This window comes from Mauremys reevesii, linkage group 13 (assembly GCF_016161935.1).
Source record: "Mauremys reevesii isolate NIE-2019 linkage group 13, ASM1616193v1, whole genome shotgun sequence".
In the NCBI taxonomy this organism is placed as follows: domain Eukaryota; kingdom Metazoa; phylum Chordata; order Testudines; family Geoemydidae; genus Mauremys; species Mauremys reevesii.
In genome coordinates, this window is record NC_052635.1 from 16444372 (window position 1) to 16459777 (window position 15406).

Genomic DNA, 15406 nt, shown 5'->3' on the forward strand with positions numbered 1-15406 from the left:
ACATACTGTGTACCTCAAAAACCTAAACAAAACCTGGTATTCAATTTTCCTTCATGGTAATTTAATGTGCCCATTAGCAAAGTCTCAAGGGAAAATTCACCTGTTGTGTTTGCAGGGTAAACAATGACTCAGGAGGGACATTTATTTTCTGGTGAGAGATACAAGGCAAAACAAATCAAGGGTCTCAGCACAACTAGGGTGTCCAGGCAGGAACACGCAGGTCTCGTTACTGCTCTGCTCTGCGGTGTAGTGCCTCCGCCAGTAGTGCACAGGGAAGACATACCTTGAGATAACTAACATAGGTGAAGGGAGTGCAGATCAGAGACAGATCCTGCTCTCTGAAACACCAAGTGAGAGGTCAAGTTACAGATTTCAGCTTCTTCTGTGCCAACTTTAAGGTAAACAAACCTTTCACCTCATCTTCGTTAAAAATAGATCAGTCAGGACAGGGAAGAAAAAGTTACCATATCCATCATTTGCACAGAGGCATCATTTCCTTTTCTATGATGCCAAGTGTTTTCCCCGGCCATGAACAGAATTAACGGGGTTTATGTTGTAAAGTGTTTTGGTGATGAAAACTCTCAGTGCTAAGAATGAGAACATTGCTGAGGACTTTCCATCTTCAGTACTGAACAGGGACTAGGCGATTCTGGTGCTTCTATTTGGCCTGTTGCTGAGTAAGGTATGACAACTCTGTTTCATCAGGTTGATAGCAAGACCAGGGCACAAGGAGAGCATGAAGGTGATTTAACTCTGTTACCCACTGACAGTGTGGAAACTTGTAACAAGGAGGGAATGGTCCCTAAGCCTGTATGTGTTGAGCCTGGTAACCTACATGTTCCCAGTGAGGAAAGCTGCAAAGGGAAAGAAAGTGCCTTTAACCTTTTAACTATGGAGTCTAGCTGCTTGCATAAAAGGGAATTGTGTGAAAATCCTCCCAATGTGCCAGGGGTGATTCTGGATTTAAGTGAAACCCTGAAAGAGTCTGTTGTTGTTCAGGAAAATGTTCCTTTAGAGCAAGCCCTAGGTGAAGAGGGTAAGGGAAGAATTTCTGTAACTGATGAAGCTCCTAAAGATAAGAATCCTCATGGTAGAATTTACAAACAGGGGTATGGAAGTGATTTGATTGAGATATTTTCAGTTCCTAACTGCCAGAGTCTTTCAGATGTGTATGGATCCACTGACCCAGTGTTAGCCCAAAACATTTTAACTATAGTCTACACAGATCAGAAGATGGGCTGTCTGCAGATCTCACCCCCTCCCACATCTATCATCAGGTGATTTAGTAAGACAGAGGCAGAATAAGATGTAACAGACACATATTTATTATGCCACTAGTCAGTAAACTAGACAAGGACCCCTTCAGAGAATAAACAACATAAGGAAGACACACTCAGTTGTTAACAGTTACCAGAGCCTGAAGCTCAGAGCCCTTAAACCTCCTGAACCAACGGATGTAAAATAGAGGAAAACCACAATGGGTATTACAATACCATATCCTGAAGACAGGGACACAATGACAAAAACTCAGGATACCAACAGGGATAGTGGTGAAAATCAGGGGTGCTGGACACCAAACAGAAACTCAGGAACTGGGTATTTTTCTCCTTCTGGACAGGTCCTCCAGGCAGGTCTTCTCCCTCAGGTAGGTCTTCAGTGCTTGCCCACGCAGTCTCTGCTTGACCTCGTAGTCCAGTGCAAGCATGTGCTCACTAATGGTCTGTAGCAGCTGAGTGCAAGTATGTTAATAGAGACCAAGAATCCAAAGTCCTATGTATCCTGGTCCCTCTGAGGCTCCTAGCAGCTAGCTGAACTATGTGGGTCTCTGGCTGCCACTCAGACTGGCAGCCTTGAGTGACAGGCCAGCCACTCACTAAATCAGCTGCAGTTGCTAGGCAGATTATGGCTGTCACATGACTCTAACTATCCTGACCTTTCCCCTCCTTGATTTAAAAAAAGCTGAAAGGGCACCAAATCATCTGAGGAGAAGGGTATCCAAGATGGAGGCTTGGCTGTCCTTTTACAAATCCAAGACGGACATTACATAATACAGGTCAGAAAGGTTCAAAGGGAGGCTAGATTCCTGGCTATACACAGCAAAGCAGCATTCTGGATAAACCCATAGATGCTTTGAATGTTTCCTGTGATTTCTTAGTAAGCTCTGACGCATCTAATGCCTTGTGGATACCAAAATTGGTAGCTGAAAAGGCGAACTGTAGTTCAGACATGATGACAGAAAATGGTTGTGTCCAGTATTTCAGTTAGGGTGGTACTCTCCAGAATGCAGTACCGGTAAGAAATTTTTAGCGGGTACGGGGTACTGGAAAGACTTGGGGCTATCACACATCTGACCACCTTTATCTGAATGAAGCTTCTTCTGATCTGACAGCTCAGGCATTGTCAGTTTCATTAGAACAATTTACATATTTGGAACCTAATCCTTTAAATCCTTAATCATTTGTTCAATCCCATTGAAGACAATGTCTGTGGACCACTTTTATGGTAATAGTTTAGGAGTCTGTTCTGTTCCTATAAAGGAAGGTGAATCTCCCATTGAAATGCAATATTTTGATACAATACCATAATGCAGTTTACGATACAGTTCTATTTAAAATTTGTCTTTTAATAAGTCATCCATGCTGAAATGGCTCCTAACCAAACTCCCATATTTTGGGGGAAAGTGAGTAGTTAAGCATGTTGATGTGTGTATATACAAACACCCATTTCAGCACTATACTGGAAAATATAGAACTTAATTGTCTATGGAATTTGAAGAAAGTTTAACCACCCCAATTGTTTTCTGTGTTCATCAGTGTGAACCTGAAAAAATTACATGCCTTTTAAGAGAAAAGAATCAGTCCACACCTACTGAAAATAAAACCTTTCAACTAGCGTGAAGAAGACTGCTACAAGACACATACATAACCTCATGAGCAGAGGGTAGCGAAGATACCCTCCCACATTATGACCAGCAAAATAAAATAAATAATAAATAATAATAATAATTAATAAATAATCTCAAAGAGGAAGAGGGTCACAGATCTGCAAACCTAAAAACCTGTGTTATGCTTTAAACCACCTCAGATCATAACAGGTTTATGAACATTAAAAAGTTAACTGCAAGGGAACACTGAAGCCCGTTAACCTGAATGTGTGTCAGCCAGGATGCCCTCACTGACTAAAGGTACAGTCACACCTGAACAGCTGAAAATTAACCTGGCCTTTTAGGCTAAATGGAGTCATGTCACTGGTTCCAGCTCTGTTGTTACATAACAGATACCAGAACTCCAGTGGGGCATGGTGCTGGTTAACTAAATACTAAAGGATTGGCCACGGCATGATTATTGGGTAAGATCTGAATTATATATTGACCTAGGTGTGCAGCTGGTCCTTTGGGATCAGACAAAAACTTTTGTTTGATGCAATTGCTTTAAATACCCCCTCCTCATTAAGTCTAGTATTTTGGTGGTGGTAGAAGGACTGGAATGCCTAAGGAGACTGCTTTTCTGACTTCTTATTAGCCAGTGTGGTGATACAGAAGTTTATTTTGTTGCTGGTTTGGTATATCTTGTGGAAGAATTACCACCAGTTTTGGGGTGTGTCTGCCCTATTTCTCAGCAATTGGTTCTGCATTTGGTATTCTCAGTTGTGATCCATGGAGGCAGACAGTTGAGGAGCAAGCTCATTGAGTTGTGGGTCCCATGCGAGTTCATAATCCCCCTTCACCCAGAGCATGTAGTTAATCACGGTGGCAGACAACACCAGCAGGGAGCGGAAGAAAAATCACCTGCAAATCTACCAACGTGATATATGCCATCATGTGTCAGCAATGCCCCTCTGCAGTGTACATTGGCCAAACCGGACAGTCTCTACACAAAAGAATAAATGGACACAAATCTGACATCAGGAATCATAACATTCAAAAACCAGTGGGAGAACACTTCAGCCTCTCTAACCACTCAGTGACAGACTTGAAGGTGGCAATTTTACAACAAAAAAACTTCAAAAACAGACTTCAAAGAGAGACTGCTGAACTCATAGACTCATATACTTTAAGGTCAGAAGGGACCATTATGATCATCTAGTCTGACCTCCTGCACAATGCAGGCCACAGAATCCCACCCATCCACTTCTATAACAAACCCCTACCCTATGTCTGAGTTATCGAAGTCCCCAAATTGCGGTTTGAAGACCTCAAACTGCAGAGAATCCTCCAAATTAGATACAATTAACTCAGGCTTAAACAGAGAGTGTGAATGGTTGGGTCATTACCCTAATTGAATCTATTTCCCTATGTTAAGTTCTCCTCACACCTTCTATGGGTCATCTTAATTATCACTTCAAAAGTTTTTATTCTCCTGCTGATGATAGCTCATCTCAATTGATTAGACTCTTCCTGTTGGTATGCATACTTCCACCTTTTCATGTTCTCTGTATGTATAAATATCTCCTGTCTGTGGGTTCCATTCTATGCATCCGAAGAAGTGAGCTGTAGCTCACGAAAGCTCATGCTGAAATAAATTTGTTAGTCTCTAAGGTGCCACAAGTACTCCTTGTGGCAGCCAGTATCAAGTGGAGTGCCCCAAGGGTCGGTGCTGGGGCTGGTTTTGTTCAATATCTTCATTAACGATCTGGAGGATGGTGTGGACTGCACCCTTAGCAAGTTTGCAGATGACACTAAACTGGGAGGAGTGGTTGATATGCTGGAGGGTAGGGATAGGATACAGAGGGACCTAGACAAATTAGAGGATTGGGCCAAAAGAAATATGATGAGGTTCAACAAGGACAAGTGCAGAGTCCTGCACTTAGGACGGAAGAATCCCATGCACTGCTACAGACTAGGGACCGAATGGCTGGGCAGCAGTTCTGCAGAAAAGGACCTAGGGGTTACGGTGGACGAAAAGCTGAATATGAGTCAACAGTGTGCCCTTGTTGCCAAGAAGGCTAATGGCATTTTGGGTTGTATAAGTAGGGGCATTTCCAGCAGATCAAGGGATGTGATCATTCCCCTCTACTCAGCACTGGTGAGGCCTCATTTGGAGTACTGTGTCCAGTTTTGGGCCCCACACTACAAGAAGGATGTGGATAATTGGAGAGAGTCCAGCGGAGGGCAACAAAAATGATTAGGGGGCTGGAGCACATGACTTATGAGGAGAGGCTGAGGGAACTGGGATTGTTTAGTCTGCAGAAGAGAAGAATGAGGGGGGATTTGATAGCTGCTTTCAACTACCTGAAAGGGGGTTCCAAAGAGGATGGATCTAGACTGTTCTCAGTGGTAGAAGATGACAGAACAAGGAGTAATGGTCTCAAGTTGCAGAGGGGGAGGTTTAGGTTGGATATTAGGAAAAACTTTTTCACTAGTAGGGTGGTGAAGAACTGGAATGGGTTACCTAGGGAGGTAGTGGAATCTCCTTCCTTAGAGGTTTTTAAGGTCAGGCTTGACAAAGCCCTGGCTAGGATGATTTAGTTGGGTTTGGTCCTGCTTTGAGCAGGGGGTTGGACTAGATGACCTCCTGGGGTCCCTTCCAACCCTGAGATTCTATGATTCTATGATTCCTGTTCTTTTCACAGCAGGACTGAGGAATGAGTCACTTGCAGACAGAAATAAAACGAGATTCAATTGGCGAGTGTTTCAGAGAAAAAGTAACTGAAACACCATGGTGGTTGTGGTGTTAGCAAAGGAAACCATAAGGGGAGTGAAGTGTAAATTTGGCATCAGTTTGTGATGCAACAGCTCAGTGACATGTCTCTCTCTCTCTGGAGTGGTCCAAGATGAATGTGAAAAAAGGGGGAAAAGAATAAAAGCAGGAAAGGGCTGGACCTTGACTCATGGAGACTAACATAGCCTGCTATGACAGTGTGTTGATCACTGTCCCCTGTCTTGGTTGAGTCCACTACAGCCTGCTGGCCATTAGCTGAATTGATAATATGTTTGCAGTGCAAGAAGTTACAGTTCACCCTGGTGAGCCATGGGGACCACCTGTTGAAGTTAAAAATGACTAACTCAAAATGGCTTTGCCAATTTTGACATCAATATGCACAACAGTGTGTATGGTTTCTGTCTGCATCGATCTCTTCACTGACCAGAGTGGGGTGATAATGGAATAAAAAAGATCTAAATAGAAAATTTGCCTCCAGAGTCTTGGTTCTTCACTGACCCCACAGTATGAGGGGGCCTTATGGAATATTTATGAAACTAAATTGATGCTAAAGCATGATGAAAATGTATCTTCTACAGATTCCATTGTAAATTTTGGTTTCTTTCCCCTAGTTGGAACGCATGGTGAACCCAGAGGAAGTGAACCAAACATCCATCACAGAATTCATCCTCCTGGGATTCGGGAATTTTCCTAATCAACAAATTCTTCTCTTCCTGCTGTTTCTAGTGATCTACATCACAACCATGGCCGGTAACATCCTCATCGTTGCACTGGTTGTGACTGATCAGCACTTTCACACCCCCATGTACTTCTTCCTGGGGAACTTGTCCTGCTTGGAGACCTGTTACACCTCCACCATCCTGCCCAGGATGCTGGTTGGTCTTCTGACTGGGGACAGGACTATTTCATTCAATGGGTGTGTCATACAATATTATTTCTTTGGTTCTCTGATTGCAACAGAATGCCTTCTCCTCTCAGTGATGTCTTACGATCGGTATTTAGCCATATGCAATCCACTGCACTATGCAGCCCGTATGAGTGGCAGGGCTTGTCTCCAGCTTGCATGTGGCTCTTGTATAGGTGGCTTCCTAGGTAATAGCATAACAACGTTGTCAATATCTCAGTTAACTTTCTGTGGCCCTAACGTTATTGACCATTTCTTTTGCGATTTCATCCCCCTTATAAAACTGTCCTGCAATGACTCTCACCTGATGGAAACATTGGCTTTCCCACTCAGCTTGGTTTTCTTACTGGTCCCATTCCTTCTTACCTTGATGTCCTATGTCTGCATCATTTTCACCATCCTGAGAATCCCGTCCACCACTGGGAGGCAAAAGTCCTTTTCCACCTGCTCCTCCCACCTCATTGTGGTGAGCATTTATTATGGAACTCTGCTGATTGTCTACATGTTCCCAACCACTGACATCCTAAGGGACTTCAAGAAAGTTCTCTCTGTCGTCTATGCCGTCCTGACCCCGCTGGTCAATCCGCTCATCTACAGCCTGAGAAACAAAGAGGTCCAGGAGGCCCTGAGGAAAGCTTGCAGGAAATTCATGTTTGGAACATGCTAACCAGACAATTTCCTTTGGTTAAAGTAGATACAACAATGGCTGGGGTAGGGCCTGAAGCGAAGCCTGGTGTAGTCCCAGGTCGTGTTTCCCTGAGCTCCACTGGACTTCGTGTCCTGCTCTTACACAGTGTCTCTCAACCTTTCCAGACTACTGTACCCCTTTCAGGAGTCTGATTTGTCTGTGTATCCCCAAGTTTCACCTCACTTAAAATCTATTTACTTACAAAATCAGACATAAAAATACAAAACTATTACAGCGCACTAGTACTGAAAAACTGCTGAGTTTCTCATGTTTACCATATAGTTATGAAATAAATAAATTATAATACAAATATTGTTCTTACGTTTCAGTGTATAGTCTAGAGCAGTATATACAAGTCATTGTCTTATGAAATTTTAGTTTGTACAGACTTTGCTTGTGCTTTTTATGTAGCTTGTTGTAAATCTAGGCAAATCTCTAGATGAGTTGATGTATCCCTGTGAAGATCTCTGTGTACCCCAGGCTACGCATACCCCAGGCTGAGAACCACTGCTCTTACAGCCCTGGGGGAAAGTGGAGATGAAGAGACCTCTTGAAACCTGGGACCCCAGTCTTGTCAGATTCCACAGGTGGGTACTACTCGGCTGGTGGGAAATTTGAACTTGTGACTGCTCAAAGTTCAGACAATGGGGGAGATTGTGCTCAGTGAGAGGGTGCAGGCAAAATGGACTCAGCTGGAACACTGGGCATCCATTCATTGTAGGATGGGAGACTTCTACACACACACACACACATGCACACGCACACACATGCAAACATACACGCACACATACGCATCCACAAACATATATACACATACATATATGCACAAACATGAAAACACACGTACATATACATGCACACATACATCCACACATGCATACACACACACACATGCTTATGCATATGCACACTTACCCAGACAAACATATGCATGGACACAGACACTCATGCACACATGGACACACACACACATGCATATCCACACCCACATGAACACATACACAAATACAAGCACATATACATATGTGCACACACATACATATGTGCGCACACACATTTGCACATACACTCACACATATGCATATGCACTCATATACACCACTGTATGATATCTACATTATAAAAACATAGGCTTGCAACAACTGCCTGTAATAGCAGTGTTAGGCAATTGTACCATTAATGTTTGTTTCCTAATATGTATTTCATCTCCAGGCTGCTTTCCAAAGGAAGAGAAAAGCCAAAGGAAACCCTCTGGCCTTGGCCACAGGACACCAGCACAGAACTCGTATTTGCCCACTTTTCAGCAATGATTTAGGGCCAGTTGTTTCCAGATACTTGGGGGCCCAGTGCAATTTTCCAAAGTATCTGGGCCCCTGGCCTGTGGGACGGGGCCCTGGAGGAGAGTCAGGCAGGGGAACACCCACCTTCCCCAGGTTTGTGCGGCGGTCTGGGGCCTCGGCATCCGGATGCCTGGTTTGGGGCTGCAGAGGGCACGTCCAGGGGCACCTACAGCCCATTTACTGCTAACACTTGGGTGCCTGCAGTGTTTGCCAGGAGCTGAGCTGGGTGTGTGAAAATCCCGGGGGCTGGAATCTGGGCTTCAGGTGCCTAAGTGGGAGCTTTGTGATTTTAGCCCCAGCTCCACACCCTTTTCCTCACATTATAGCTGGGGAAACTCAGGCAGAACGAGGTGACATTTCCTGCCCAGAGTCACTAAGCAGGCTCATGGCAGGAAACCATCTCTCCAGAGTCCCAGTCCAGTGCCCTGTCTTCTCCACCACGTCCTGTTGTAATTGACAATGGGACCAAAGGATGTTAGGTGCTGAACTCCGATTCACTGCCCATAGGATTTGGATGCCTAGCCTCGGCCTCTTATGGGAAAACCCAGCCTGTACGGCCTGCTAGCGGGAGAATTCCTTCCGCTCCCAGGGGATGTTTTCCACCAGTTCCTTCTCAGGTTTTACCTTGTTCCATCAGACCCTAATAACTGTGTGTCTGTCACCAAGAGCATCGTGCAATAAAAGAACTAAACTGAGTCTTCTCTTTCTGTCATCTCTGTTGTCAGACCTCCCGTTATCCGACCCCTTCGTGTCCAGAGTGAGGAATAAATGTGCACGGTGTGTCTACACATACAAGTTTCACCACTTTAACTATATCTGCCTGTCCCTGCCTGTGATGGGACCATGTGCCCTTGGGCTGGAGAGCCGGGGGCCAAGCCAGCCCTGGTAGAGAAGGGCTGGCTTGGGAATCAGGCCATTTCCAATAAAGGGCTGAAAAGGGCCAGACTAAAAGGCAAACTTGGGAGGCTGTGTGTTTGGGGTAGGACAGCAATGATGGGGGGGGGGGTTGTAGCTCATTGGCAGAGTTGGGGAACGGTTTGTGTACAGGAATAGTAGGAGTGATGTAAGTCAGGACTGAGGCATCTCACCAATGCTGTGAAGGGAGCTAATACTGGGATACTAGAGGGATTGTGTGTTAGGAATAATGGAACTTCAGCAGAGATGTGTGTGGGGCTGCCCTGGGAGGGGATAGCAGGCGGCTGCTGACTGGGACTCAGGGGCAGTGACAGAACTGTGCCTGTGTGAACCCAAAGATGGAACAGTGGAAGGGGCTGTGGGTTCGGACTGAGGGACACTGGCAGAGCTGGGGAGCATGGGGAGCACAGCAAAGCCAGTCACAGCCCAGGTGCGTTGGCTGAGCTCCGTCCCTGAGACCTAGAAATCTGAAATTGCCTCTTTCTCCCCACACCTGGGCTGTGCTGCGTTGGCTAACCAAGTAGGAATCTGAGATTTGTTTACATGCGAGTTTCATTGCAGCCATCCCTCCCCCTTGCATTCCCTCCTCTGTGGGGGTCTGATGGAATTTATGAAGGAAGAGATTGCTGTTCACAGGGGCTGGGAGTGAAAGGCTTGACCATTTCGCTTTAACCACTGCGGGCTACTTGCCATAGGAACAGACTCATCCCTTTCTTTGTCTAACTTCAATCAGTACCTTTGACTTTCTCTTCTAATCAGCCCCGATGGGATTGTTGCTGCAACCTGCATTTACCAACAGTGTTTCAGTCTAATGGCCCTCAATGGGACCCATTCAAATAACATGTAACTTTTTCTGCCACTGGCAGAGCCTTCAGAGGTTTGTTAAAACTCCAGGCAGTGGCCAGGTCTCAGCTGGGTTTAACATTCCTTAGAGTTCTGATTAAGGCATGTGAAGTTTTAATGACCATTGTGTCCTCTTTTAAATCTCTCTAGAGTCACAGGTGCTGCATGGCTAACTGGAGAGGTTTCTTTTTAATAGGTGTGTTGTTAACTGGGGTGGTTTTAACAAGCTCATAATGAAGCAGGATTTTTTAAATTATTTTTTGAATTATTTTTATCTAAGCAAAGCATCAGTGAAATTAACATGTTCCAAATTAAACTGATCTGGGTTCCTTCAAACTGGGGATCTGTGACAGCAAATCTGTCATCAGACTTATAGAATCAGCTGCATCCTTAAGGTCAAGCACCTTACGCACCCATGGACAGACCATTCATTGCCACATCTCTGATCAGCCACCAGGGACCAAGATAGAACCTGTTACAGTCTATCCCCTTCCCACTGCTGTACTTAGCAGCGTTACAGTCACACTGCCAGCCTCTTGTCAGCTCCAATTCCCACCTGCTTTGCCTGTGAAATTAGCAGCACACAGAGTAGGAAGGAATGTTCCTTAGTTACCAAATATCAGGTTATATCTGTAAATTGAATTTCGTGCCTGTGACTGTGACATGTCCCCACTCAGCAGCCCCTGCCCACTGAAATCCACTTCCACAGGGAAGGATCCATTAGCGACAGATAGATAAAGAGAGTGTAAACACATTTAGCCAGGTGGACCGAGAGATGATTAGACAGATGAATAGCTTGGAAGGCAGATTCACAGAAGTGTAGACAGACCATGAACCTGACCAAGGGGTAGATAATTGGATGAACAAATAGCAGAAGGAGGAAAAAATGGACAGACATCTTGAAGGACAGACAGCAAGAAAGGCAATTAGATAGATGGACAGTTGGATGGATGGATAGTTGGATAAAGAGATGATTAGGTAGATCAGTGGGGATACATGTGTGTGCTCTCTGTCTCTCCCCCCACCCCACAGTGTGCTCCATAAGTGCTCCAAAGCACTCATTTCTATGGATCAGAACCCAGAAGTTTGTTCACACTCCATATCTATTGTCCCTTAATGCAGCTTCTGAACCTGCCAGGATGGAGGCCAATTTCTGTGGTCCACATGTGGCTGCTTGTCCAACTAAGGGCAGGGCTGAATGACCAGGGATGTGAACTTCAGTTCTGAATTCTGAGACTCACCATGTTTATTGGGGGTGTTTGGATCTGAGTTTTTTATCTCAGATCCTGAAGTCCAAGAAGCATCATTCAGGCCTGTTGCTGCTGTGGATTAGGCTGAGACCACCAAGTGATTCGCAGAGCGGCCTGGGAAGAGCTGCAAGACCGTGGCAATAAACAATTGCTGCCAGTGATGCAGATTCATAGATTCTAGGACTGGAATGGACCTTGAGAGGTCATCGAGTCCAGTCCTCTATCGTCATGGCAGGACCAAATACTGTCTAGACCATCCCAGATAGACATTTATCTAACCTACTCTTAAATATCTCCAGAGATGGAGATTCCACAACCTCCCTAGACAATTTATTCCAGTGTTTAACCACCCTGACAGTTAGGAAATTTTTCCTAATGTCCAACCTAAACCTTCCTTGCTGCAGTTTAAGCCCGTTGCTTCTTGTTATATCCTTAGAGGCTAAGGTGAACAAGTTTTCTCTCTCCTCCTTATGACACCCTTTTAGATACCTGAAAAGTGCTATCATGGCCCCTCTCAGTCTTCTCTTTTCCAAACTAAACAAAGCCAATTCTTTCAGCCTTCCTTCACAGGTCATGTTCTCTAGACCTTTAATCATTCTTGTTGCTCTTCTCTGGACCCTCTCCAATTTCTCCACATCTTTCCTGAAATGCGGTGCCCAGAACTGGACACAGTACTCCAGTTGAGGCCTAAGCAGCGCAGAGTAGAGCGGAAGAATGACTTCTCGTGTCTTGTTCACAACACACCTGTTAATGCATCCCAGAATCATGTTTGCTTTTTTTGCAACAGCATCACACTGTTGACTCATATTTAGCTTGTGGTCCACTATAACCCCCAGATCCCTTTCTGACATACTCCTTCCTAGACAGTCTCTTCCCATTCTGTATGTGTGAAACTGATTGTTCCTCCCTAAGTAGAGCACTTTGCATTTGTCTTTATTAAACTTCATCCTGTTTACCTCAGACCATTTCTCCAATTTGTCCAGATCATTTTGAATGATGACCCTGTCCTCCAAAGCAGTTGCAATCCCTCCCAGTTTGGTATCATCTGAAAACTTAATAAGCATACTTTCTATGCCAATATCTAAATCCTTGATGAAGATATTGAACAGAGCCGGTCCCAAAACAGACCCCTAGGGAACCCCACTTGTTATACCTTTCCAGCAGGATTGGGAACCATGCATTAATTGGGAACCATTAATAACTACTCTCTGAGTATGGTTATCCAGTCAGTTAGGAACCCCACCTTATAGTAGTCCCATCTAAGTTGTATTTGCCTTGTTTATTGATAAGAATATCATGTGAGACCATATCAAATGCCTTACTAAAGTCTAGGTATACCACATCCACCCCTTCTCCCTTATCCACAAGACTCATTATCCTATCAAAGAAAGCTATCAGATTGGTTTACACGATTTGGTCTTTACAAATCCATGCTGGCTATTCCCTATCACCTTACCACCTTCCAAGTGTTTGCAGATGATTTCCTTAATTACTTGCTCCATTATCTTCCATGTCACAGAAGTTAAACTAACTGGTCTGTAGTTACCTGGGTTGTTTTTATTTCCCTTTTTATAGATGGGCACTATGTTTGCCCTTTTCCAGTCTTCTGGAATCTCTCCTGTCTCCCATGATGTTCCCCATGGATTTCTCAGTCAGTTGAAGGGGCTGCTCTGTGGAGTACCATTGTGCCTGGACATCAGTGGTACAGGGCTGCAATCAGGGAGACATTTGGAACATCAGGCTAGATCTTCACACTCGTTTTCACCACCTAACTCAGTTGTCCACAGTGGAGCTACTTTCACTTACACCAGCTGAGGGTCTGCCTTCAGCCATCTGTTCCACAGAAAATCACAACTCACACAAAGAATTCATTTCCCAGCACGCACACACAATTACACGGGCAGGCAGAAGGAGACACCCAGAGATACACACACAATGCAGAAATACACAAAGCATGCACACACAAGCATATTCCACATAAGATGGTTCACAGAAAAGCCCACACACGCAATATGCATGCACACACACACAGTACACTATCATATACAAAGGCCCTGCTATTTTTTTTACCAATTTTCACCCTAATTTTGGGCCACTCAAGTATATGAAAAATACTGATTGTGTTAAACCAGGGTTCTCAAACCAGTTCCCAACAGCAGCAACTCTCAGACCCTACAGCCCCAACTCTAAGGGTTCTGCTACTCGGCCTTCCCTCTTCAGCCAGCTCTCAGGCTGCTGAAGCTGCTCCCATGCAACTTGCAGATCCCCTCCTAACTCGGGATATCACCCCTTCTGTCCTGTGCTGGAGGGAGTATGACTGTTGCACTGGGGGTTAGCACAATGCATGGAACTGAACCAGCAGGTTTGCGCCACGTGGGATTTTCAAAGAAGTCTAATGGAGTTTGCACTCAAATGCCATTGTACTTCAGAGGGAGTTGTGCACCTAACTCCCTTAGTCCTTCTTTTAAAATACCAGCCCGCATCTCTGTTTACTCCAGTCCAGTCCCTGGGTGGTGCCATTTGACAGTGCAGTCTGGGATCTAGAGAACCAGTATAAGTGCCTTAGAATCGCCAGATTGGACCAGACCAGGGTCCATCAATTCCGGTATCCTGTCTCTGACAGCAGGCAGTCCCGGATCTTCATCCTCAAGGAATTGTATTTCTATTAATTACACCCAAGTCTTGTCTATTCCCCACTGGGTGAAATTCACCCCCATCTAGTGGGCCCACCCAAGGCCTAGGCATTACTGCAGTGTCACATAGGACCTGCTAAGAGGTTTTGTGGGATATGCATGTCCAGTTCCCATTAATGGGAAATGGGTGCCCTGAATCGCTCAGGTGACTTCAAACTCCCACCTGTTCAAATTAACTGTCATTTCATGCTCTTCTCCCATCAATTCATAGATTCCAAGGCCAGAAGGTCCTGTCCAGTCTAAACTCCTCAATAACACAGGCCTGAGAACTGCCCCAAAATAATTCCTAGAGCAGAGCTTTTAGAAACAAAAAAAACCCCACTCTTGATTTAAAAACTGTCAGTGATGGAGAATCCACCACAATCCTGAGTAAGTTGCTCCTATAGTTCACTAATGTCTTGAATGTGTTCAGATACTGTGGCGAATCTTCCACTCAAGCTGAAATTCACCCCTGTGAAGAGGGGCAGCACAAAATGTACACACCAATCAAAAGGGGGTGAGGTTGAGATTAAGGGAATTAGTCACTGAGCTGCCATCGAATCCCTTGGGTTGTGGAGTGTCTAGCTACAAGAATCAGCATTAATAAGTCATCAGAGGTCTTGCCACAGCGTGACTTACATTGAAATGCTCTGGAGCAGGGACCATCTCTTTGTTCTGTTTGTACAATGCCTATTAGAACAGGGTCTCGGTCTATGACTGGTGCTCCTGAGGTATGTCTACACAGGCTGCGGCAGCAAGACTCAGAGCCCGGGTCCACAGACTGAGGCTCCCAGGGCTCATGCTACCGTGCTAAAAATAACAGCGCACCTGTTCCAGCTAGGGCTGGAGCTCTGAAGCCCACCCCCCTTCTGTACACACCAGAGCCCAAACTCCAGTTCAGGCTGCAACATCTACATGCCTTTTTTTAGTGCAGTAGCGCAAGACCAAGACTGTCGACCTGAGCTTGGAGGCTCATTTCCACGGGTTGTGTAGAGATACCTCTAGGGACACAGCAACCAAATCATTAATGCAACTGTAAGTGCAACCCCCTTTACGATTTTCTGCCCATCCAGATGTTGTGCAGTGGCAGGAATTGTGGGCTTATGACTAGAGCACGAGGCCAGGACTCAGGGC

The 15406-nt window shown here is 45.1% G+C and overlaps 1 protein-coding gene across 2 annotated transcripts in view; it reads left to right on the forward strand.

Moving 5' to 3' along the window:
• Positions 1-7455, forward strand: part of LOC120381226 (olfactory receptor 1020-like) — a 233212-nt gene extending 225757 nt beyond the window's left edge. The window contains exons 1-2 of one of the 2 annotated variants that reach the window (XM_039499379.1): positions 1978-2053; positions 6272-7455. In XM_039499379.1, coding sequence (XP_039355313.1) covers positions 6281-7231 — 951 coding nt within the window. In that variant the 5' untranslated portion in view covers positions 1978-2053; positions 6272-6280 and the 3' untranslated portion in view covers positions 7232-7455. Of the gene's footprint in view, positions 1-1977; positions 2054-6271 lie in introns of those variants that run through there. The other variant, XM_039499380.1, reaches the window with a different exon arrangement.
• The last annotated feature ends 7951 nt before the right edge of the window (positions 7456-15406 follow it).